This window comes from Corapipo altera, unplaced genomic scaffold (genome assembly GCF_003945725.1).
Source record: "Corapipo altera isolate COAL_440 unplaced genomic scaffold, ASM394572v1 76, whole genome shotgun sequence".
Classification (NCBI taxonomy): Eukaryota; Metazoa; Chordata; class Aves; order Passeriformes; family Pipridae; genus Corapipo; species Corapipo altera.
The window spans coordinates 1,313,674-1,336,407 of NW_020884964.1; the positions used below are offsets into that span (position 1 = coordinate 1,313,674).

Below are 22,734 nucleotides of genomic sequence, written 5' to 3' on the forward strand. Positions count from 1 at the left end.
AACTGGCTTCTGAAGCAGCCCTGTAGGGCTGTCTAGGGAAAAATGGAGATCAAGAAGAAACTGTGGTAGGAAATGGAGCCAAACCTGAAAAAGATCTTTGAACAGGGTGGGCCCTTAAAGAGGATAGAAATGGGTTGTGCTTGCCTTGGACTAGGCTGGAAGGCAAAGCTGCTGTTGCTCCTGTTGCCCAGGCCCTGCTCTATGGTCAGCCAATAAATGCAGTGAAGTCCTGTCTCTGCTTTTGCCAAGTCTAAGACAGTGCCTGCTTTTTAACAGGTGGGTGAAGCAGCAGAGTGAAGGGCTTTAGTCTGATCCTCTAGCTTCAGTGGGAGCGGACAGTCTTCGTTTTCCTTTGCCCTCAGAGCAGGTCCCAACCCTGCATGGGCTTAGGCAGCAGGCTGGCAGGCTTGACTTAGTGACTGATCAGTCCCATCCTGTGAGTCCTGGGAGCAGAGCACTAGGAGGTGCTTCCCACCAGCATCCTTTGTCTTCCTGTTGAACTGCTCTGTGCCGTTCCCAGTGCAGGGCAGTGCTCAGCTTTTCAGTGTTCCAGTTGCTGCACTATGAAGGCTCTGCTGCAAGGAATCTGTACTTGCTGCAGCACTATCCTGGAGAAATCCAAGTTGGAGTAGAGATCGGACTCCCCATGCCACCTCTGGGATTGAGACTATTCTGATGGTATCTTTGGAGAATTAAGAGGTCAAAAGTAGATAGCTGCAGTATGGAGCTATGCTCCAGATAATGCAAGCTTTGCCACAGGGCAAGACAGCAGGCTCAGGGACCCACAGATGGAGTGAGGTTCATTTTACATGTGAGTCTGAGGCAAGAGCCGGGCCTCTTTCCCTGCCCCTGGGGCTGCTGTCCTTAGGGTAGTTCTGCCTGTGCCCCATGGCACAGCACGGTTGGCATTCCTGTTCAGGCAGCAGTAATCACAGATGTGCTTGTGCTGCTGGCCCAGGAGATGGGGCTGCTGTGCTCTGCCTTGTGCTGTTTCCATATCTTCTTTTAAAATGCATGAAATCCCTCTTGCAGAGCTTCACTACTTTTTTCGCTTGCCCCTCTTTCCTGGCAGCAGAGGGAGGCCAGCTCATGCCAACAGCAAAGCCTTGGGCACAGCTGGCAGCCCTGGCTTTATCTGCTCTAGAGGATTTGACACCTTTCTTATCAGGTTTGGACACCCTTTAGGGCTGCCTCAAGCTTCAGAGGTGTATTGAGTCCTGAACTCTTCTGTCATTGGTGCCTGCCCAGGCTGTGGAGGCTCTGGTGCAAAGAAAACCATGTGTGTCTATGGCTCAGATAGACTCTGGCATGTGCAATAAAGTTGAGAAGTGCTGTGGGACTGAGTAAGAAAAGTGCAGACAGTTTCTTCTGGGCTAAAACTCTTTCCAGAGGGGAAACTCCTTCTGTGGAGCAGTGGCTCCCTGAACCTGCTTGGTGAGAGCAACCTGGGCTGAGGGCTGAGCTGGATGCTTCCTGCTCGGTCCATGTGTCCTGTGGGTGCAGAGTGGGGACGTGGCACACCCCCAGGTGCTTGCCATACACTAGGGTGTACAGCATGCAGACAGGCAGCCCTGCTCCTGCAGCAGTGATGGATTCCTGCTTGCAGGTGCCACGGTCCCTACTGGCCCAGGGTTAGAGTTAGCAGCTACTGCTCTGCATTGTGGGTTGTCCAGATCTTCCTCCTTGTGCGTCAAGCTCTGCCTTCTCTCCTGTTGCTCTGGCCAGCTGCCCCTTTGCACCTGGGTATGACAGGGCCAGCCAGCCACCTTTGGGGTGCAAAGGCTGGGCATGGAGAGGAGACAACTAACTGGGCTGAGCTCTGTGGGGCAGGCCTGACCTTGTAGGCAGAAGGCTGGGATATGGCTGGCTGATTCCTTTGCTAGCTGTGGCTGAGGGGCTTAGTGCCCATGCAGCCTGGTGTGCCTTTGGGGTTTTGTTGGGTTTCTCGTCTCCCTTTTGCATGTTGGTTGGGGTGTTACGCCCTCCAGAATGCCATGAGAATGGGCTGTGTTGTCTGTGCTGCCTTTGGTACCATGGAAGGGGGTAAGGAGATGGGATAATGCTTCTTCCTGGTACTGGCTTATCACTTTTGCTTGTGGCTAAAATGTGTTGCAGCAAATGGGCCTTTAACTTTCGCTCCAGGAACCTGCTGGGTCTCATCACTGTATTTGCATATTGTGTTTCCAAAGGTTGGGCTGGTGTGGGGGTGCAGCCTGGGGCCTGCCCCTGGAATCCAGTGGGAGAGCACAGGCCAGAGGAGGGCAGCAGGTGTGGGACTAACAGCTCTGATCTCTCCTGTAGAGCAAGCACAGAGACAGTGCTCCCTATGCTGAGTATGGTGGCTGGTACAAGGCCTGTAAGGTTAGCAGGTAAGAGGTGGTCTTTGGGCATCTGTGGATGCTGAAGGGCGTGGCTCCAGGGCTCCCACTCACCTTCCATCTGTTACCACAGTCCGACTGTGAACACCACTCTGAGGAACCTGGGTGCACTGTACCGGCGCCAGGGCAAGCTGGAGGCAGCGGAGACCTTGGAGGAGTGCGCAGTTCGCTCTCGGCGACAGGTAATGCCAGAGAAACCTTCCCTGGTGGAGGGGGCATTGCAGGCCTTGAGGTGGCAGGTTATGGCACTGTGTTTGGTTTGGGTGTGGTGAGGGATTCTCCTGGGCCTTGCAGTCTCTTATGTTCTTGGTTTACATTCCCATGACACCAGAGCACCTTGGTGGTTGGGATTGCATTTGTGCAGAGGTACACATGTGTGTACATGTATGGGGTTGTGCATGTGCCTGTGCACAGGGATGGAGCAGATGTCAGTGTGTGTATGCATGAGGAAGAAGGCATGGCTCATTGAGTGCAGAAATACTGTAGCTGAGTTAGGGCAGATTACTGGACTTTAGTCAGCTACTGAGGAGAACTGCACTCACTGGGATGTTTTCCGCACACTAATTTTTTTGTCCAGAGGACACACCGGGAATTTGTTAGAGTACTTCTCTCCCTAGACTCCTCTCAATCCTCAAATAATAAAGCAGGAGCTGTAAGCACCTAGCACAAAGACTGAAGGACAGCACAATACTTCACACTCCAGAATGTGAAGAAAAAAGGCTGTCAGCTTTGGGGTAGCAAGTCCTTGTTCCCCAGGGTGGTTTATGGCTTTGTGGGGTCTTACAGAGCTGGGAATCCAAACAGAGATTGCTAAGTGCAGGAAATGACATTTGGCTGCATCCTGCTTGTGCTGGAATGTTTTGGCTGTGATGGGGCAATGGCCAAGAGAGGGAATGGAACCAAGCACAGTGATGCACGGCAGATCTCTAGAGGGAAGGAATACAGAAGGGCAAAACATGATTCTTTCTTATCCTTTTCTACTTGCAGGGCATTGACCCAATCAACCAGACGAAGGTGGTGGAGATCCTGAAGGAGGGTGATGGCACAGAGAGACGTCGGAGCCTGGGAGGCAGCGTCAAGTACGAGAATGCCACAGACGGTAGCGAGGAAGTGAGTATGGGCGTGGAATGGAGCGGGGTAAGTACAAGACACCATCAAGAATGGCCTCAGCCGGCTACCAGAGAGAAGGGACAACCTGGCTGAGGGCTGTCCCCGCGTGGCCTGTCGTGGCATCCTTGTCTGCCTCCATTCCCTGCACATTTCCTTCCCCTCTTTCTTGGCATGAGCCAACCAGCCTGCAAAGGTGCGTGTCTGGGTCTGGCTTCAGGTGTACAGGCCAGATATTCCCAACTAAGGGCTCCTACTTCGGGGGAGCTGCCGGGCCCTGGCAGTGCACAGCATGAGCTGGTCCTGGTCTGCCCTTAATCTTAGGCTTGCAACCTTATTAACATCTCTCCCTGCTGCTCCCCTCTTGAGGTCCTGGCTGAGAGCATCGGCCCCATCTCAGGCTCACACAGCCTCTGAGAGCCATTTGGCTGTCTGTCCTGCACTGCACCACAGACAATGCTGAGCCTGGGGAGGGTTGTGTGCATGTGATGTGCCTGGTGTGTCTGTGAGTGAGTGACTGCAGGGCACAGGAATAGTGTGCAGCCAGTGTCTTTGCTGTCCCCATCTCCTGGTCTCATGCCCTGAACTGGCTCTGGCCAAGCAGAGGTGATAAAAGGCAGGTCTTTGTGGGATGCTAGGCTGAGCTGACTAATGATAGAAAGAGACTGGTGTTAGCTGAGGCACAGACAGGCCAACTTGAGGCTGTCTAGGTTTGCTCTGAGGCTGAGGGGCACTTTGGTTACTAGCACTGAGTTTGGAGAAAGGCCTGTTCCAGACCTAGATCACTACACCTTTTGTCTCCTGCAAGGAGAAGGATGGAGAAGAGGCGACAAGTGAGCATAGTGCTGGTGGGTGCTTGGCTTGAGGGTTGCTAGAGCTTTTAACACTTACTGTTACTTCTGCAAACTCTAGCTGAGAGTGTAGTGTAGCTGGGTACCTAGGGGTTGTTGCAGCCTGGAACAGGCAAGACGTTGAGCACACAGAGTCCTTTGCTTCTCCCTCACATCTGCTGTCACTAACCCTTCCCTACCTGGCTCTGCTCTATCCTCACCTGCATCAGCTCCCTCCCTTCCTCCTTTTTCTTCCCTGTTGCCATGACAGCCCTTCAACACCTGAAGCCTGAAGCCTGCTGGCTCTCTTGATTGTGGATTGTACGCAGGAGGTGGCTGAAGGGGATCTGGAGAACAGACCTTTGAGAGGACCCAGCAGCCTCTGCCAGATGCATGGCTTCCTCTGTGCCAGCTCTTGGCATAAGGAGTAAAGAGGGTTTTAGCCCTGTCAAGGCACCAACCCTGGGCCCTTGCACTCCTCATTAGTAATGGGGCTAGACAAGCACAGAGGGAGGGCTGAAGGTTTGGATTAGAATTGCCTGGTCCCTCCGCTGGCTGCTCAATCTCTACAGTTCCTCCTGGCTGTAGTTGGTGTTGGGTCATCTCTTTGCACTGGTGATGGTCTGGGAAGACCTTTCTGATGATCTCTGAGGTGATCATTTCAAGACAAGTAGGCAATGCCACCCTTTCCCACAGCCCATCCTAGACAAGGGGAATAGTTCCTGCTTGTATGACCCTTCCACAAGGGTCTTCACAGAGCTTCCCTGACCCAGCCAGGTGTAGATAGAGGATTTGAGAGCCTAGGCGAGACAGTTGCTGCCTCATGATGCCTTTTCCAGCCTGCTGCACACATAACCAGTCTCCTCTCCCAAGCCAGCGGCCCTGCACTGTGCTGCAGCTCCCCCGAAAAGAAGACTGGCAGCTCCTGCTGCTCCTGTCTGTCATGGCCTGTTGTTCTCTGTGTTGGTCCAGAGACCTCACATGAGCTCCCTTAAAGTTGTGTCTGCTGCCCTCCCTTAGCTGTCATGTGCTGCAGGTAGGGCCATGGGAGCCCCCAGGATGCCAGGAACCTCTGTGCCCATGGGCAGCTCTGGAAGCACCCCAGGGCCTGGACCAACTGCTTGCTGCCCAGGCAGTTGGGCTGCGAGAGCCAGGGTCTGGGATGTGAGTGCAGGAATGGCACCAGCTCAGTGGTGCAGTGGCCTTGGCAGGTACCCCATACCCAAGGCCCAGGAGAAGGAGCCCCCAGAGCAGGAGGCCCAGGCTGTTCCTCCCTGAGCTAGCTGTTCCTACCAGCCTACTAAACACATTGGCAAAGAAGTGAGACTGCGATTTGTCTCACAAGAATCTCTCCCTGCTCAGATGTGGCCCATTGTCTCTGCATGCAGCCTGGGCCCTGCCCCACCTGTTCCCTAGGTGACCTACAACCTCACAGCCTTGTAAATTGTGTCTTTCTCCTCTCTGTGCACTAGGCTTAAATGCCTCCCGAGACTCCCTCTTTCCCCTCCACTGCAGTCACCTGGATGTTTGTGTTGTATCTTCCGACTTTTCCTCCACACCATCCCTCCTTCCTCGGCGAGAACTCCACACCAGTCCCCCAACCCTCCCGGCGCGCGAGGGCACCGCGATGCCTGCAGAGGAGTGCCTGGCCAAGTGGCCCAGCTCCAGTCCCATGGCCAGCAAGAGCAGGAAGAATCTGCAAGGAGCTGCCCACTCCCCCAGGCCAGGGTGACGGGCCACCGTCCCCTTGCATGCCCCCACCCCCAACCTGCCCTTGTACATCCCTGGGGATCAGGCCTGCAGGGGCTTGTCTTCAGTCCAGGCATGGTGACTCCACTGTCATTAGACATCCTCAACCCTCCTAGCTTATTCCTTCTATCTCTACAGAAGCACGAAGATGGGTGGCTGTTATGGGACAGCAAGGCCTGGCCTAGGCAGGGCTGTCATGTGCCCAGTTGCTTTCTTTCCTGTAGGCTTAGCTGATGTTAGTGCTCTGTAGCAAACCTGCACTGGTCCATGGTGAGCTGGGCTCTTCCTGCAGCACAGGACAGTCCCTATCTTGCTACCCTTCTCCCTGCTGAGCTCAGCAACCCAGGGGCAGTATGTGGGTCTCTCTGCAGGGCACAGGAGTATAGGATGACCCATAGACCTACTGGACATCCAAGACAAGGTGAAAGGGTGAAAGCCAAAGGCCGTGCATGGAACAGGGACCTGCCAGCACAGGCATGTTTGGCTGCAACCTCCTGACTGGATGCTATAGCCATGTTCCTCACCTGATGGCATTAAGGGGTGAATCGGCTCCCCATTGCTGTGGGGTTCCTAGGTGTGGCTGGTGGGAGAAGCAGGGCTGAAGTTGTTCGCTGTTCCTTGGAGGCAGAGGAAGGGTAGGAGGAAAGAACTTTCCTGCAAGGGGTCAGATCCCAGGCAATTAGAAGTGGCTGAGATGGGGAATGGACTGGTTTGGAGCAGAATGGTTGGGAGAAAAAGGAGGTGCAAAGAAGGATGTGAGGAAGGGAGGAGCTGGGGCTGGGGATGCTCTGAGCATGTGGTAGCAGGTGGGATGGCTGGAGGGAGGTTGCCATGGGGGAAGGGGCTGGATTACTCATAGGTCCCTGGGGCTGACTGCAGTCTGTCTGTCCCTAGCCAAGTGGGTGGGAAATCTGTAACCTGATTAACTGCTAGGAACACAGTACTGACCCTGAGGGTCTGTGGGGGTGGCTCAGTGCCTCTGATTGGTACTTCAGGCCTTCACAGGATCTGGTGCTGCTGGTCACTACTGGGAAAGGAAATGTTTCCCAGAGCCAGACTACCACTGTTCTGAGTCTCACACCCTTGGGTTTACACAATCATCCTGCCTCCTATGGGAAGTGAACCTCCCTGGCCCTCCTATCTGGGAAGAAAGCTGAGGAGGCTGCAGCCAGCAGGATAGAGCCCAGAGGCCAGTGCAGGACTCTTCCTTATTTTTTTAGCTAGATTGTTTCTCTCGTGCTAGTCTTCTGGCAGGTTATGATGCTAAATGTGCCTGTGTCTGTCTGGGCCTGGCTTTCCTGTGGTGGTGCAAAGGCCTTGGGGTACATGCATGCTGCTCCCCTGGGAGCTTGTGCTTGCTGAAAGGAAGCTTGTCCTCTGGACCATGGGCTGTGGAGCCCAAGACCAAGTGCTCCAGGGCTGTACCTTCCCTGCCTCTCCTAGTGCTGCTCCATGCTCCTGGAGAGTTGTGAGTCCCCAGGGCAGGGTGCATTTGGACATCGGGGCCACCTGACCCTGTGCTCTGCCATGTCTTGGACCTGGTACTGTAACAACCATACCTCTAATTAAAGGTAGATAGACCCAAATTGCTGCCCTGTGCTTCTTTCCATGCTCTGTAGGCCAGCGTCGGTCAGTCCTGGGGTGGTGGGTCCAAATGCTGCTGCAGCAGGTGTGGGATGCTTGGTGTCTGTCTGTGTGTGTTCAGGGGCATGTGCTATCCCCAGGGCACCTCTCTCAGGCTGAGAAGTGGAGATGAAGGACCCAGCTCCACTGTGCTTCTCCCTGTCTTCCAGTCTGGGATTGCTGCTCAGTTCTGTAACCATGTGTGGCAAGGCTGCCCTGGGGGATCTGAGCTTCACCAAGAGGCATTTCTATTTAGCCAAAGAAATACCCCCTTGTGTCTCTCAGTTCTGAGTTAGTTCCACATGCTGCCAAATCCTGCCTAAGTCTGCTGCTTCTGTGCATTAGGCAGGGTGGGAGCATGCAGGGGAGAGCAGCTCAGTGGTGGAGCTGCTGCTTTTTCTTTGAATGCTCTCATGCTGGTGGGTGCAATGGGGTGGGGGCTCTGCGGCAAACCAAACCCCATAAATGTTCTGGGTTAAAAATAACCCTGCAGAAAAGGGAGTGGGGAGAGAAGAGAGGCTATTTTTAACCCAGTATGCAGCAGCATTTGATTCTGGTGTTGGTCTGCAGTCAGTCTGCATCAATGCAGCTGGGAAAACGTGGCTCCATCCTCACCAGCCCTGACACAAGAGCATACTTCCTGGCCAGATCCTGCTGCCCTGGTACTACAGTCCTGCTCCCCTTCCCAAGCTGTGTGCCCTCTTCCACTACTGGTTTGTGTGCCCTGGGAAAAGGAACAGTGTCTAGCATGGCAGGAAGAATTGTGACCAGTGCAAATCTACTGGGGAGGCAAAAAACACCCTACCCCATCTTTGCTAATGCCACACGCTTGATGTCCATCTCCTCCAAAACCTGCCCAGGATGCTTCAGGCAGGAATGAATTGTTTACTTTGCTACTTTTGGTGCTCTGCATTTCTGGTGAGTGAGTCCCTTGCAGCAGCAACACATGGCTCCCAGCTTGGAAACCCCTCATTCCAATGAGAAAGTGAAGAGATTCAATGCACTTGGCTTATCCAAGAAGGAATGAAATGAATACCATGAGAAAGGGTTACTGGTGAGAAAAGTCCTGGTCAGCTGTTAGAGAGGCTGAATCAGCTTTGGGTAATCAGGGCAGAGAAGTGCTGGAAAAGGCTTTCCTAGGACCACAAGCTGTAGCAGTCAGCACAGGGGGGTGACCGGCCTAAGGCAGAGACCCTGCTTACCTACAGAACTGCATGGGTAGTCTTGGGGTAATTGCTGCTGCTAGCCTGAGACACAATGCATTTTGGTCATTCGGAGTGGTTCAGAGGGGTTCCCCCACATCTTAAGGAGCAAAGGGCTTTTGCCATCACCTTATCTCAGTTTCTACTGCCTGTGTGTGCCAGGGGCCATTGGAACAGGGAGCAGGGAAGACTGCTGTTATCAGGTCATCAGAGCAAAAGTAATTCCACATCAGCAGTGGTGCCATAACCTTATGTAACGAGCAGGCCAGGCCACAGGGGAAGAGCTTGGTGCTGTAATGACGCAGTGGCATGATGTGGTGTCAGGCAGGCAACCTGTGCCTTGCCTGCATATGGAGCTAAGTGCAGGAGGTGGGCTAGAGCCTGTCAAGGGCTGAAAGTGCCTTTCTGAGTATTGGGGACTTTTGGAGGCACATGGGAGGAAACAGACTGGGGAACAAGATTTCTGCCTGGTTTTGGTCTTCAGAAAAAGCAGGCAGACATAAAGAAACCCCTGCTAAGTGCCACCCCTGGGGCAGCTAGTGTGGCCGGACACAGCTAAGGGTGGGGGCATAGGAGCCTTGGCAACACAGCAGCCAAATGAATGTGTCCCCAGTGGAGCTGCCTGAGTTGCTCAGGAGGCTCAAAGCTAATTGTCTTGGGGCTGTTAGAGGTGGGACAAGGTTGTGTGTGCTTGTAGAACGGTCTTGTCTGATGTGAGTGAGCCTGCAGGACAAGGGTGTGCATCGGGATGAATACTGGATGGAGAGGAGGACTAGTAATGGTATGGTGAAGAAGGGCAAGGGATGGGGGAAGATAGTCTCCAGCCAGTGGCAGATGAGGAGAGAGTCCTGGCAGTGTGTCCTGGCCTGACAAAAGTATCCCTAAACTTGAGACTCTCATCAGGGCTTGTTGCTTCCCTGGGCAGTGGTACCTCCTTGGCAGCTGCTGCCTGAGCTGTTGCAGGTGATGAAGCTGTGTCATGTTTGAGCAGGGACGCCAGTGCCATTCGTGCTGGTGCCCTGGGGCAAGTCAGCAACCTGTCTGGGTGCTGGGCTTGCACCAGATAGGCTCATCAGTTTGGATGAGCCAGACGATGGTATGGGGGGATCCCTGACTCCATAGTCATCATGTCCTGTGAAGGACCAGGGTGGGAGGGAGCCATGTAGTCAGCACTAAGCCTGCTTTGGGCCAGAGCTAAACCCTCAGTTGCAGGCAGACAAGAGGATGTTTGGAGCCAATTCCAGCCACTCATCAGCAGCATGCCAGAACTTTATCAGTGCCACTCAGCCATCATCCTGGCTTGTGTCTCTGTGTCCAGGATGGCAGTGGCACTCTGCAGCGCAGCAGCTCCCTGGGGAAAATCCGGGATGTGATACGGAGGAGCAGTGAGATGTTGGTCAAGAAACTGCAGGGCAATGGTCCCCTGGAGCCCAGGAACACCAGGTAGGTACAAGGATCAGGCTGGGTACAGGGCAGGTGGGGGCCCTGACACCTTGTGGGTCTGGATCTGATCAGACACAGCGTGGTCAAACCTGCTCTCCTCTGATTTCTTGTAGCATGAAACGAGCTGCATCATTAAATTACTTGCACAAGTCTAGCGATGCTTCATTTGAGGTAAGCACAGGGTGGGTGGAGGGGTTGGTACAGGAGTGGGTATTGGGGTGGCGGCCTTGTGGCCTGTGTCACAGCTGGTGAGGGGCATAATAGCGGGCCACAGGTGCAGTGCCTGAGACCTCACAGTGTGTGCACTCTGCAGCTGTGCGGTATTGGAGCCACTCTGCCTAGGCTGGTGGTCCCACGGCACCCCTGGGCAGCTGCAGACCTCTTCCAAGGTCATAGCTCCAAACCTGAAGGTGTTGCCTCCAAGTACCCACCTCCCTGCCTGCTCAGCAACCCCTCTAGCCACAGAATGAGAGCAGAGGCAGCACTTAATGGGTCTGACAGCAGCACCACCAGGGCATCTCTGGCTTGTGAGGCAAGGGGTGCAGGAGTTGGGGTAGCAGCTTTGGGGCATGGGGTTGGACTGCAAGTACCTCACCGGCACTGTATTTTTTCTAGGGCACCCAAGGCCTCCGTGCAGAGAGCAGAGGCCTCAGCGCCAGCAGCATGGACCTGTCCTCCCACAGCTCCCTGCTCTCCTCCAACTGACCTGGCTGCTCTGCTGCTGGGCACCCTGGCTTTGCGCTGCACAGGGCAGCACCCGGCACCTCCCCACACCACCTGCTCTGTTTTCCCCATCACCGGCTCTCGTGCCACCGTCTGCCTGCCCAGCCCGGCCTCCCCCGGGAGTCCCTAGCTAGTTTGGGCACCGCAGCCCGCCCGCATGCTCCTCTGCCGCACATCGGGCTCAGCAGCCCCGGTGGCGGCTTGCTCGGTACCGGTCGCACACGCTCACCAGGTAGAATCGCCAGCCCGGGGAGGGGGGGTGGGCTATCCCCCGGCCGGGGCAGTGGCAGAAGTGCCCCGTGCCCCCGGACGTCGGTCCCCCGCCGGGTGATCGCTGTACTTTATTTTATTAAATAAAACCGACCCTAGAAGCGACCGCGGCTCGGCCTGAGGCGGGGAGGGGGGGGGGGGGGGGGGGGAGCGGGCGCCGCCTGGCGGGGGGATTGCGGCGACGGTCCGCGCGCGGTCCGCCGGCGCGCCAGGGGGCGCTCCCGCCGCGCCGCCCCGAGGCGGTGCCGCTCCCGGCGCCGTTCCCGGCGGACGCGATGGCGCGGATCACGCTGGAGGACCTGGAGCGGCTGGGCGAGGAGCCCGCGGCCGCCGGCGGGGACGGCAGCGACAGCGAGGACGACCAGGAGGAGCAGGGCCAGCTGTTCGCGCACTGGGAGGCCGTGGCCAGCACGCATCGAGTGAGCCTGCCCCGAGGTGAGCGCCGGGCCGCGGGGGTGGCGCGGGCCCGCCGGGGCTGACGGCACGAACCGGGACTCCTCCTGCGCTGCGGCCGGGGCGAGCCTTGTCTCTCCTGTTGCTTTGCCTTGCAGACATGGCAGGCCCGATCGCCCAGATGGCCCGGCACAACCAGGCTCGCGAGCCTGTGCCGTACGTGTCCCTCTCGCAGCACGGGAAGGTGAGGCCGGACCCTCTCCGCACACCCGGGTTCTCACCCGCTGCCCGCCCGTGGTGAGGCAGACTCCGGTGCTGTTGCCAGCTCGGGGAGCAGGAAGAGCCTCTCCCTGGCGGGGAAGGTGGCCCCGTGTCGGCAGGCGCGCACAAGCCTCACAGAGGTTCCCGCAGAAGCATCCCAGGATGGCACCTCTGGATCGGTGCAGTATTCTGGTGTTCCTGCATCTCCTCCTCTGTAGAGTAATGGCAGTGCTCAACTTCCCGGCCTTTATTTTAAAATTGTACTAGTCCTGCAGCTTTCTCTGGTCTTCTGACTTCTAGCTGCCTTCTTTACCAACCTGTTCTCTGCTGGGGTGGGCAGATCCAAGGGAGTGAATTTTCAGTTCAGAGTCTGCTCCCTGCCTTGCTCGAAACTCCTCGTTGCATAGCTCAAAGCCCTGCTGGCTTTGTATTTATGCTGGTTATGTGGCTACTGTTTGAGCTGGAGATCTCAGCTGGCATAAGATAAATATGCTTCTGTGGGGAATGCAGGGCCTCTGGCCCTTGTCGTCAGACCTGAGCATGTGTTGTTACTTGTCACAACTGCCAATCCAAACATGGTGTCTTCTGCCTGAAGATCTCCTCTCCATGCTGGTCAAGTTGCACACTTCTCATCTCTTGCACATATGGGTGCTTCTGAGCTTTGAGAAATAACTGCTTGTCAGACTGGTTCCTGTGTCTCTGCAGGCCTCATTGGGCTTGCTACCCAAGGCATCTGTCAGTTGTCCTCTATATGAGGAGAGGTTAACCAATTTCTTCTGGGCTGAGGTCCAGCACTCCCTGTAAAACATGTCTGAGCATGTGGGTTGTGCAGCTCTGAACTGGGGCTTCACCACACTCTCTCTTTCCCTGTTCTTCTGGTCCCGGGGACTTAATCTGGCTTCTTTTCCACCTGTGTTGTTCCCAGGCAGGAATGTGGGCCCAGGACTTTGTGGGAACTGAAGATCTTTTGTTGCCTCAAGATCCTCTGTTCCTGAGGAAGATTCTTGGAGTTTGAGGCTGGGTGAGAAGAGCCACTTCCTGGCATTAGTGCTGAGGGGACTTTGGAGCTGGGCTCTTAGGGACACATTTCCCAGGTTCAGGCAGGTCATTAGTGTTTGTTGCTTCTCTTGAGCTATCAGTGCTACAAGACCTCATTCTCTCAGAGGCAAGTGAGTTACTGTGTCACCTACAGTGCCGTGCTCTGTCGATACTCAGTCAAATTCCCCAGCTCACATTGCAGGGACCTGTTGCTACTGGATCTGTGTGAAGCATCTTCAATATTTCTCTTGGCCAACTCCTATCTGGAGTGGTAGTGCTTAATATAAGGGTCAGGCTGTGGCATACCCTGCTGTTGTGACTTGCTGAGTTGATAGGTTTATTTGCAGATGGTGTGGCAGATGAGAGTTGCAAATAGTGTAGAGGAACTGGTGGTTTTCTTGCTTGGAAAAGACTCTTGCCCTGCTCTGCTTTGCTTGGTGGGACAATAGCTGGCATGGCCTCAGCTAGAAGGCTGGCCTGCAGTGTTTTGGGGCAGTCTTACTGGCATCCCACTGATGCACAATAGTAGGCCAGATGCCTTCCTTCTGCCTTTGGTTTGGCTCTCAGAGACCTGATGTGGGTGGAGGCACAGGGAGGACAACAATTCACTGTTGAGTCTGGTCACAGCTTCCTGGCTCGGTCACTGCCAGCACAGCTGTGGAAGCAAGAAGTTTGGAAAGATACCCTAAGCTCTGGAACAAGGTTGTCTCATGACCACTTTAATCTGGCTGAAGAACAAGAGAACAGCAGGAAGATAGGTGCTGGTTACAACTTCCTAGCATCTCTTTATGTGTTACCTGTGATCACAGACGTGCCATGAGCTGAACTATGAGCATATCCAGGTGCAATTTGCCCTACTCCCCTTGCCCTGCTTGTGTGTTGGCTTTCTCCAGAAGACTGGACATTCTGTCTTGGAAATAGAGATTCTGACCCATCTCACAAAGTTGTCCTCTCTGCACCACCTGAGTTCATGTCTCTTCTTCCTCCTATCACTTTCTGGTATGGGAGAAGGAGTTTTGTTCCAGTCTTCACAGCTCTTCTGGATGCTAGAGCTCTTCTGGCAGATTTTCCCCTCTACTGGGTGGGAGTCTTTTTGCTCATTATCTTCTGTGCATACAGTGTTCCAAGGAAAAGGCACTGTACCTGAGGATAACATCAGCCTTACTGGAGGCCTTTGGGTGCCTGGAATCAGGAACATCCTTGTGAGTAGGCAGGACAGAGACCAGAGGATGTACTGCATTCCTTGTGCATGCCAGGAGCCTCCAGACCCCCTTGCACCCTGTCCCTTGTCTGTGCCTTTCCTTTTACTGACTTTTGCCCGGTGCTCATAAGTATCCTTGTCTGAAGTGTGTGTCATGCCAGCTCCCCTTGCCTTCTTTGTCCTCCTCTGCCAACTGATTAGCAGAGGGGCTTGTTTTGGCAGGGTTGTGTCTGCCCGCTTCTTGCCTATCAGTGTTGGTTTTCCACCCAAGTGCTGCAGTGTTGTCAGCGTGCTTAACTCTGACTTGGCTTCTCTGTGGCCTGTTTCAGTGCGAGGAAGCAACCTATGAGGAGCGGCATTACCCAGCTGGGAAGTGGGCGTGTGTCACCAAGGGGGAGCCCATGTATGAGCAGAGCATCTCCATGAGCTTCATGAAGCTCATGCGCTACATCTGCAAAGAGAACTCAGTAGGTGTGTGCAGGCAACAGCTGGAGGGGCTGGCAGGCTGCACAGAGGGAGGGCTTTACCACTGTCCATCTGGAGTGGGGAGGAGCGCTGCCACTTCTGACCCACCTGTCTAAATGCCTTCCTACCTCCTAGGTTGCTATCTGGGCATGACAGTCCCGGTGCTCAACGAAATCCACCTGACCAAAGATGAGACCGAGCTGGAGCGTGAGGTCGTAACTGCCTATTATCTCCCAGGAGAGTTCCAGCAAAATCCTCCTGTTCCCATGGACCCTGAAATCCACATCACCGAGAGGGCACCGCTCCGGGTTATAACCAGGTGACTCCAGCACCAGAGATGTTTTCTCACCTCAGCAGAGATGTATGAACTCCCTGCATGGCTGCTGTGGTTCCTTGGGCAAAGGGATGGGAGCCCTGGCTGTGGGAAGGGGGAATGTGCTGGCTCTTTTACTTATGTTGCTTCCTTTGCTGCAGGGTTTTCTATGGGATGACCACTGAAGAGACAATTCTGCGGGAGATCAATCTCTTCTGGGAGCTCTTGGGCTCCACAGACACTGTGCTCCGGGAAACCTACATTGTGGCTTCTTATGAAAATCCCAGCATCCCTCAGCGCCGCAATGAGATCTGGTTCATCTGCCGAGCAGAGTGAGTCCCCTCTGTGACTGCAAACCGTCCTGTGACTGGACCTGGTGCAGATGGCAGTTCTGACCCAAAGGAGATGGAACATGTCCTGACCCGCTATTCACCCACAAAATGACAGACCAAGAGACTGCGGGGTGGGTTTGCAGCCTGCCCTGCAAGGGTCCTGTCAGGGGAAGTCCTGCCTGGTCTGCACTTCACCTGCCCCCACAGGAGCCAGCTGAGGCTGGAGCTGGCACCAGGGACAATCTCTGCAGCAAGCTCCTGGTGGGAAGCATGTGGTGGGGGGTCATTAAGGCAGTAACCATGTGGGCTTGTGCAATGTGCTAGCCTGACCTGTGCTCCTCTCAGCTCTGAGCTGGGCTTGCAGAGCTGTGCCAGGTATGCTAGTGGGGCTTGTGGTTGGCAGAAGCACAAGCTGATGGTGTCTAGAAAGCAAATGACTGTGTATAAGGTGTGGGGCTCTGTGTGGCCTCTGGCCTGCTTCCTGTGAGAATGGCTGCCTGTCCCGAACAGAACCACTGAAATGCTGCTACAGGGACAGTGGGGTTTGAAGGGGGAAAGGGCTTGAATTCAGGTGGGAATCCTGAGTGTTTCCTGCCGGAGTGGCTCTCTTTGGACTGTTGGATGCCTCCCTGGCTGTCACTCAACAGTCATCAGCCAGGACTGGGGCACTGGCAGCCTTTGTCCATCTATTGTGGGTGCTGTTTTGCAGACCTGCTGCTGAGGGACAGGTGCTGACAGTAGCAGGCGTGGCACCACTGTGTGTTGTGCATTGATCAGTAAGTTTCACATCCATGAATACCGTCATGCTTTCCTGGGGGAAGCTGGCAATGCCAACAGTAAATAAACCCAGCTCAAACCACTGCAGCTACAGATCACTGATGGTGGGGATGTGGGGTGCATGGGTTGGCTTGGGAAGAGGCTTGCTGTCTCCTTCCTGAAGATGCTCCAGGCTGCAAAGCTGTGGCTAATTTGAAGGGCTCTGATGTTTGCCCAGGTTATGACCCTGTGTTAAGCCAAGCACAGCCTCTGCACTGTTGCACATGCTGTTTTTGTTGCTACTGCAAACAACTGTGGGCACACTCCCCTGCCGGTAAGGTGCTTTGCTGTTGGATGGGGTCTGCTCTAGCCTCATTTTTCTCCATGCAAAATTTGGATCCTTTGGCTGTACTGCACATGGGCTCCTGATCTTTGGGGGTGAGAATTCTAATGTGACTGTACGTCATGCTGGTTGGCTGCAGAAACACGTACTTGTGTAGGGATGTGTTTAACTGGCTTGGTGTCAAGGGACTTGTGACTGCTTCTGACCCAGTTCCCAAGGGGTTTGCTCCTGCTGTGGGTGTGAATGTGTGCTGTGTGGCTCGCTGCCTGCTGCTCAAACTCTGGCTCTGGCCCTTTGGCCCTACACTGCAGCTGGAGAGTAGGGATGGGGGGAAAGCCAGGGCCAGCTCTGTGGTCTCACTGCCTTTAGCAGCACAGGTGGCTTCTGCCACTCCTTTCTTCAGTCAGATGCTGTTCACTGGCCTCTCCAGGCTGGCTTGCCGTCTGGCAGCAAGGAGTCTGGGTGCCTAGCTGGTGGCTGTGGGAAGAGTGGGGCTGAGCATGTTACACCCTTCTCTGCAAGGGAACGAGGAAGCAAGGAAGCTTCAGGCAGAGTCTGGGCAAGCACAGCAAGGGCAGGCAGTGGTTTCCTGGGTATCTTATGGTGCAGTTCTTGTTCCTGGGGCACTAAAGGCAATATGGACTGGGGAGATGCAGTGACAGCCTGCAGCTCTGAGGCTGATGTGGTAAGTGCTCCTCAGACAAATCATGATACCTGGGTCAGCAGTGCTGAACTCACTTTCTCTCCTGGGAAAAAGCAGCAATGCTCTTATGTGAGGCTCAGGTGGTCAGGTGGCTCAGTATCAGTGGGAGAGAAAGTCTGCCAGTGTGTGTGGGACAGAGACACTTTCTCTTACTACACATTAGCTGCTTTGCTTGTCTTGAGCTTTCAGGTTGAAATAAAACTTTCTTTCTAGAGCTTTTTGAGTAGGGTACCACTTCCTCTAAGGCTTCTTGGTCCCCAACCACAACCAGAACAGCTTTTGGTGGCAGGAGATGATGGCTTCCCTACACGACGGGACTGGTCTGTGGTTACTGGCAAAGTTCCATGGCTGCATGCCCTGTGGGAGCAGCTCCGTGGTCTTCCAGGAGGTGGTAATGGAGGCTTCTGGTGCAGCACCAGAGTGGCACTGCCACGCAGGGCAGCAGCACGCTCCAATCCTGTGCCACAGGTTTTGCTGAGCACAGGCTTCAGCATCCTCTGTGATGGATTCAGCAGCGCTTGCGGGGATGTTGTGTGCCTGATGGCGAGACTTCCATGCAGTACCAAAAGCAGCTAGCATTTTGGAGGCTCAGCAAACCGGCTGGAAAGCTGGCGTTCAGAGCTACAGCTGTGAAAGCCCCTGTTGCAGGACTGCAGCACATTCTACCAGAGGCATTGGGTCGGGCAGAGAGGCCTCTAGCCTGAGCCATGCAGATGGCCAGACCAGCTAATGCCTCGGCTTGGGCCCTGCAGAGAAGCAGCAAGGGGCAGGCTTCTTGTGCTGTGTCCAGCCCTCTGCCCCTCGCAGGGTGTGGAGCTCCTGGCCCCTGCTGCCCAGTGCCTTCATAGGGTCTCTCACAGCGGTACAGACCGGGAGCTTCTGCCATCAACTTAACAGCCCGACTACGAGGAGCCCCTGGGCGGGAAGGGACCTCTGTCGCCTCCTCGCTGCTCCGGGCACGCCGTGTTCGGCAGGAGCAGGGGTCGCGCAGCGCAGGGGCTCCTGGCGCGGCCCTCACGGCCCCCGGTACCGGGTAGGCTCTGCACCATGACGCCGGCGAGCCCCTCGCCTCGCGATGGAGGCACGGGGGGGGGGGGGGCGAGCCTGGCACCGGCCGCGGGACCCCGCTCCTCCCGACCCCGCCCGGTTTCCGGTGGCTGCCCCTCCCCCGGAACCCCTCCCGCCGGCGGCGGCGGGCGGGGCGGCAGCGGCATGGCTGGGGGCTGGCGGGCGCGCTGACTGGCGCGGCGGCGGCGAGGGGTGCGGAGGATGGCGGCGGTGCGGGCGCTGCTGGTGCTGGGTGAGTGCGGGCCGGGGCAGCCGCCGCAGCTTCCCCCGCCCCGGGAATGCAGGTCCCGGCGGCGGGGCGGGGGCGGAGGGGCTTCGCACCCCCTCTTGCGTCTGTAGCTGGGCCGCGATGAGGCCGGCGGCGGGGCGGGGGGCTCCGCGGCTGCCGCCGCCTCCGGGGCTGAAGGAGGTGCGGCCGTGCCCGGGGCTGAGCCTCCGGTGGTCCGCGCCCCCTCGGGTTGGGGGGGGGGGGGGGGGGGGCCTCGGGGCTCCGGCGCGGAGCAGGGGCTGCGTGGGGCCCTGTGTGTTCCAGCCCGGGGGCGGCCGCGCCCCCGCCCCGCGCAGCCCCGGGAGCCACCGGGGCGCCTCGCCCGGCTCTCCTTCCCCGGCGTGCGCCGGCTCGCCCTGCCCGCCCGCCCGCCCGCTCGCTCCTATGGGGGAGCGTCGTGCCTAAATCCACAGGGATGCAAATGCGCCAGACATTTGCCGTCTGGGAGATGGCGACCAGACGCTCCCGGAGCAGCCGCGCTCCGGGGAGGGCTCCCAGAGGCCCCTCTAGCGAGGCTTGGCCCCGACCCGCTCCCCTCCGGGCTCCGTGGAGAGAGCTGAGACTGGGAAGGCTGTTTGTGTGCAGTGGTAGGTGGTTTTCCTATGAAATCTGATCAGATCAAAACTAGAGAACAATCAGTGGGCGCGCGGGGGGGTTCCACCCGTGGAGATTCACCTCCCGGCTGCTGGAGGGGTTTTGTCCCTTGCTGAGCGCATCTGGATGAGCCCTCTCCCCCGCCCCCCCGTGCCACCCTCCATGCCGTGTAGGGTGTGAGCCAGCCTCCCTGCCCTGTCCTAGCTCTGCGGCCCGTTGATTTGCCTGGCTGCTTGCTTTTCACGTTGTCCAATTCCAACTACAAAGCCCAGACCCACCTTCCCTCGCTCTGCTCCATGGTGTTTCTCCCCCGCTGGCCTGGCCTCTTAGCACGGTTTCCCTTGTCTGAGGAGCCCAACGTCTTGGCTGTGGCATGAGAGCCGCAGGGGCTGTGAGCTGGTTTTCAGCCTGGCTTTGGAAGGTCCCACGGCTGTCCCATAACAGAGCACCTTGTTTCTTCTCTTTGGAGCCCTGCAGATGGGGAGGGTCCTGCGTGCTGCTAGTAGCCCTTTGCAGTCCTTTCTTTCTCACTGTGCACAGTTGTAGAGTTTGCTTTCCAGTTTCTGCTGCAAAATCAAGAGCAATCTTAGTTTAGCACTTGGGTAGGATACTACCTCTGAGAGAAAGATATCTATAGCGCTTCTGCCCTTCCATATCTGGAGGTGTAGCTGAGCCCTGCTGCCAGGCGGTAAGTATTGTCCAATTTACAGCTGATAAGCATGAAAAGCTGCGCTTATTTAGCTGATTAGCACCGTGATTGCAGAACGTCTTGGCAGCCTTCTGGGAAGGCTGTTTCTGGAGAGAGAGTATATGCTTAGCTTGGGCCCTGGATTGAAGCCACAGGGCTCTGTGAACCTGCCACAGCATTCACCTAGCTGCCAGCAGGCCACTACCGGCAGCTGGGATGTGCAGACCTGCCTGTGAGGGCTGTCGGTTGCCTTTCCTACCAGCACACTCTGCTCTACAGTTGCTGGAGTTTCTGTGCGGCTCCAAGCATGTACACTACTCCTTGTTTCTCTTGCTGAGCAAGACCATGTCCTGCAACACTGGGAGGAACACGCTGCTGTTGGGCTCACAGACACTAAAAAATCTCAGATGGTGAAACATAGTGTTTGACATCTAGGTTTTTACAGGCTAGTGGTAAGTTTTATGGGCTGTAAGGCGTCGTCTCCCTTTGCCTGTAGATGCTGTTTGGAAAGAGCACTGGGCAAAGACCTGTGAGGCGTGGAGGCTCATGCAGGTCCTTTGCCATGTGTTTCAGAAGTGCTCGGTGCCTGGACTGCTGGTCCTTGTTCCTCCATTGCCGTTGTTCAGTGAAGCTGTGATCTTTCTGGCAGTGGCACTGCAGCATGCCAAATGTGTGCTGACTTATGCTGGAACATCTGGTTGAAGTGCTAGCAAAGGAAATATTTGCTGAGTCAACTTTTCTTTAAAGTGAAAAAAACCCCAAAAGGTCGATTTTGTTCTGGAAATGCCTCCATGTCCTGTGGTGAGCTCTGTGTTTCTGTATGGCAGTACTTTTCTCATGTTTGCTAGCAAACCTGGTCTTAAAGAAGAAAATTTCTGAAGACGGTAATGACCTGATCCCCCTTGGGACTTGACTGTGTTCAGATGGGGCTCTAGGCGGGCTGGAACCCTGATGTGGCAGGAACTTCAAAGGCGTGGCAGCTTCATAATCGTGGCCATAGGCACTTCTTTGTCTGCACAGTGGGGTCCTGAACCACTGTGAGCTGGCACTGATCGGAGGGTTGTCATCTTCTGCATCCTTTAAAGATGTCCTCTGAGCTCTTAATTGATCTGGAATGAAGCCGTCTTCTAAAGGCAGATGGGCAGCCATTTAAACTGCAGCAAGCACCCTGTGTTTAGTTGCATGCTGGGTAATGAACACTTGCCAATTGAGAATATGTTTCCTCCCAGTCTGCTGAATACCTCTTGCTCAAGGGAGGCAAGTGGATGGCAGCTCATATCTGCTAGTAGGTCAGATGTTTGGCCAAGGGCTAGTCCATGTTGCATCCAAGCAGATAGGCACGTGTCCTAGGAGGGCAGGCTGCACTTTCTCTAAAGGCCATGGAGCTCAAGGGGAATGGAGAAAAGAAGGTAGGAAAGGGGTGGGAAGAGAAGAACCTGGCTTTGGGGCAATGGACAAGAGTGCAAGGGCCAGTTTGGCTGTAAGCGATAAGGCACTTCAAAAAGATCTGAAGGCTGTGAGGCCTGGTTACAGGTATTTGCTAGAGGATTTTTACACTAATATTTTTCTTGCCTTCATTTCAATTCATCTGCTATTTAAGTTGCAAAGATCAAAGCTATATTCCAGCAAGCTAACGTGGACTTAAGTAAATAGCTGGACCTAGTACACCTCTTTCCAGTGAATAAACACTCTTTCCTCTCTGAACATTTTCAAGCATACCTCTCATGCCTGGAATGCAAAATATTTCACATTAGCAGTGGGTGTTTCCACTACTTTCGATATTTGGGAACTTGGAACAAATGCTTATTTAGCAGCGGACAAATTTAGGTACAAATGTGCTCTTTGTGAAGGCAGTTGCTGCTGCGGTGTTTGCAGGGAAATTCCCTTGAGACTGGGGGACATGTTATTGTTTGTCCAGACCACAAGGAGCAGTTCTCGTTCTCCTAACGTGGTCTCGTGGGTTGGGACAGGCAGCTCTTTGGAAGCCTGGAGGGCAGCAAGACCAACAAGATGTTTGGCAGATGCACAGGAACATTCTTCTTGGTGAGGTTTAAGTTGCACAGGGTGTTAACTTTGGGTTTGGTGGGGTTTGTGAAGGCTGTGAACCAGCACAGTGGATTTTGCTGTGTAAGTGAAAGAGGCAGGCCCACAGGTGGGCCTTTGGCATGGCAAATACCTCCTGGAGAAGGCTGATAGTGCCTGATGTGGGAGAAAGGCAACTGTAGTGTTTTTTACCTTTATAAGAAATCAACTGTGTCTTGGGGGAGAGAGGAAGGAGAGATGGAGAAATGACGATTTGACAACTGACTGAAAGAAAGACCAGCGTATTGGTAATTGGTCCTCAGTGTACATTTCAGCATGGCAGAGGTGCCAAGGTGAGTGGTCTGATTCCACGTCAGGCTCCTTGCTTGGAAGATGTTGGGAGGTGTCATCTAAGAGCTACTTGTAAATGCTTTTTAGTCTGTTAGAAGAGCAGATGTTGTATTGCACAGTGGGGTTAAAAGGCTGTGCTGTGAATGTAGTATACCTTATGTGCTGGATTGCCTGAAATAAGCAATCCCACTGCTGGACATGGAAGAATTTGTTCTCTGAGAGAGACCTTACAGGAAGGAGGTAGGGATGCTGCAGATTTTCAGGCTGTTTGCTTGCTTCCTAATACCAGAGCAATTGAACCACAGCACAAGGAAGCAAGCACACTGATTTTGGAGGATGTGGCCAGTTCAGAGTCCTGTACTTCTACCTCCTTCATCCTACCAGACCCTGTCGGGATGTGCTGTGCTGGTTGTGTTGATGAGGTGTCAGCTCTCTCCTTTTCCCCGCCTAACACTGTGGGATCTGATCCAGAGGCTGCTTTCCTGCACTGCTGTTGGGTGCTATGTGAGGGAGCATTGTCCAGTCACCTCTCAAGTCATACAGGGCCAGCAAGTCCACCTTTGCACTACACTGGGAACTGTTACTCTTGCTGTTTGGTTTAGAGGGCAGCTGG

The 22,734-nt window shown here is 55.2% G+C and overlaps 3 protein-coding genes across 10 annotated transcripts in view; all 3 read left to right on the forward strand.

The window, feature by feature from the left end:
• The window catches only part of KLC4 (kinesin light chain 4), a 26,238-nt gene extending 14,808 nt beyond the window's left edge, over positions 1 to 11,430 (forward strand). For 4 of the 6 annotated variants that reach the window (XM_027664559.1, XM_027664557.1, XM_027664558.1 and 1 more), the window contains exons 11-16: positions 2,302 to 2,369; positions 2,452 to 2,560; positions 3,366 to 3,515; positions 10,208 to 10,332; positions 10,446 to 10,503; positions 10,948 to 11,430. In XM_027664559.1, coding sequence (XP_027520360.1) covers positions 2,302 to 2,369; positions 2,452 to 2,560; positions 3,366 to 3,515; positions 10,208 to 10,332; positions 10,446 to 10,503; positions 10,948 to 11,037 — 600 coding nt within the window. In that variant the 3' untranslated portion in view covers positions 11,038 to 11,430. Of the gene's footprint in view, positions 1 to 2,301; positions 2,370 to 2,451; positions 2,561 to 3,365; positions 3,516 to 5,787; positions 7,651 to 10,207; positions 10,333 to 10,445; positions 10,504 to 10,947 lie in introns of those variants that run through there. The other 2 variants (XM_027664556.1, XM_027664560.1) reach the window with 2 other exon arrangements.
• LOC113957267 (heme-binding protein 1-like) lies at positions 2,454 to 16,187 on the forward strand. Of its 3 annotated transcripts, none has more exons than XM_027664563.1 (5): positions 2,454 to 2,458; positions 14,052 to 14,219; positions 14,548 to 14,689; positions 14,819 to 15,002; positions 15,158 to 16,187. In XM_027664563.1, the coding sequence occupies exons 2-5, from the start codon at positions 14,061 to 14,063 to the stop codon at positions 15,330 to 15,332; spliced, it is 660 nt and encodes a 219-aa protein (XP_027520364.1). In that variant the 5' UTR covers positions 2,454 to 2,458; positions 14,052 to 14,060; the 3' UTR covers positions 15,333 to 16,187. The 3 variants fall into 3 exon arrangements, with proteins under 3 accessions (XP_027520364.1, XP_027520362.1, XP_027520363.1); XM_027664561.1 differs by lacking the exons at positions 2,454 to 2,458; positions 14,052 to 14,219 and adding exons at positions 11,586 to 11,760; positions 11,877 to 11,962; XM_027664562.1 differs by lacking the exon at positions 2,454 to 2,458 and adding an exon at positions 11,975 to 13,000.
• A 2,187-nt stretch (positions 16,188 to 18,374) lies between these two features.
• The window catches only part of PTK7 (protein tyrosine kinase 7 (inactive)), a 37,217-nt gene continuing 32,857 nt past the window's right edge, over positions 18,375 to 22,734 (forward strand). The window contains exon 1 of the mRNA XM_027664646.1: positions 18,375 to 18,430. Coding sequence (XP_027520447.1) covers positions 18,400 to 18,430 — 31 coding nt within the window. The 5' untranslated portion in view covers positions 18,375 to 18,399. The remainder of the gene's footprint in view (positions 18,431 to 22,734) is intronic.

Excerpts from the sequence above, each read along its gene's own strand:
- LOC113957267 (XM_027664561.1), top strand. The coding sequence starts at position 11,601 with ATGGCGCGGATCACGCTGGAGGACCTGGAGCGGCTGGGCGAGGAGCCC. Across the intron at positions 11,761-11,876 it reads TCGAGTGAGCCTGCCCCGAG|ACATGGCAGGCCCGATCGCC; the intron begins GTGAGCGCCGGG and ends TTTGCCTTGCAG. Across the intron at positions 11,963-14,547 it reads CCCTCTCGCAGCACGGGAAG|TGCGAGGAAGCAACCTATGA; the intron begins GTGAGGCCGGAC and ends GGCCTGTTTCAG.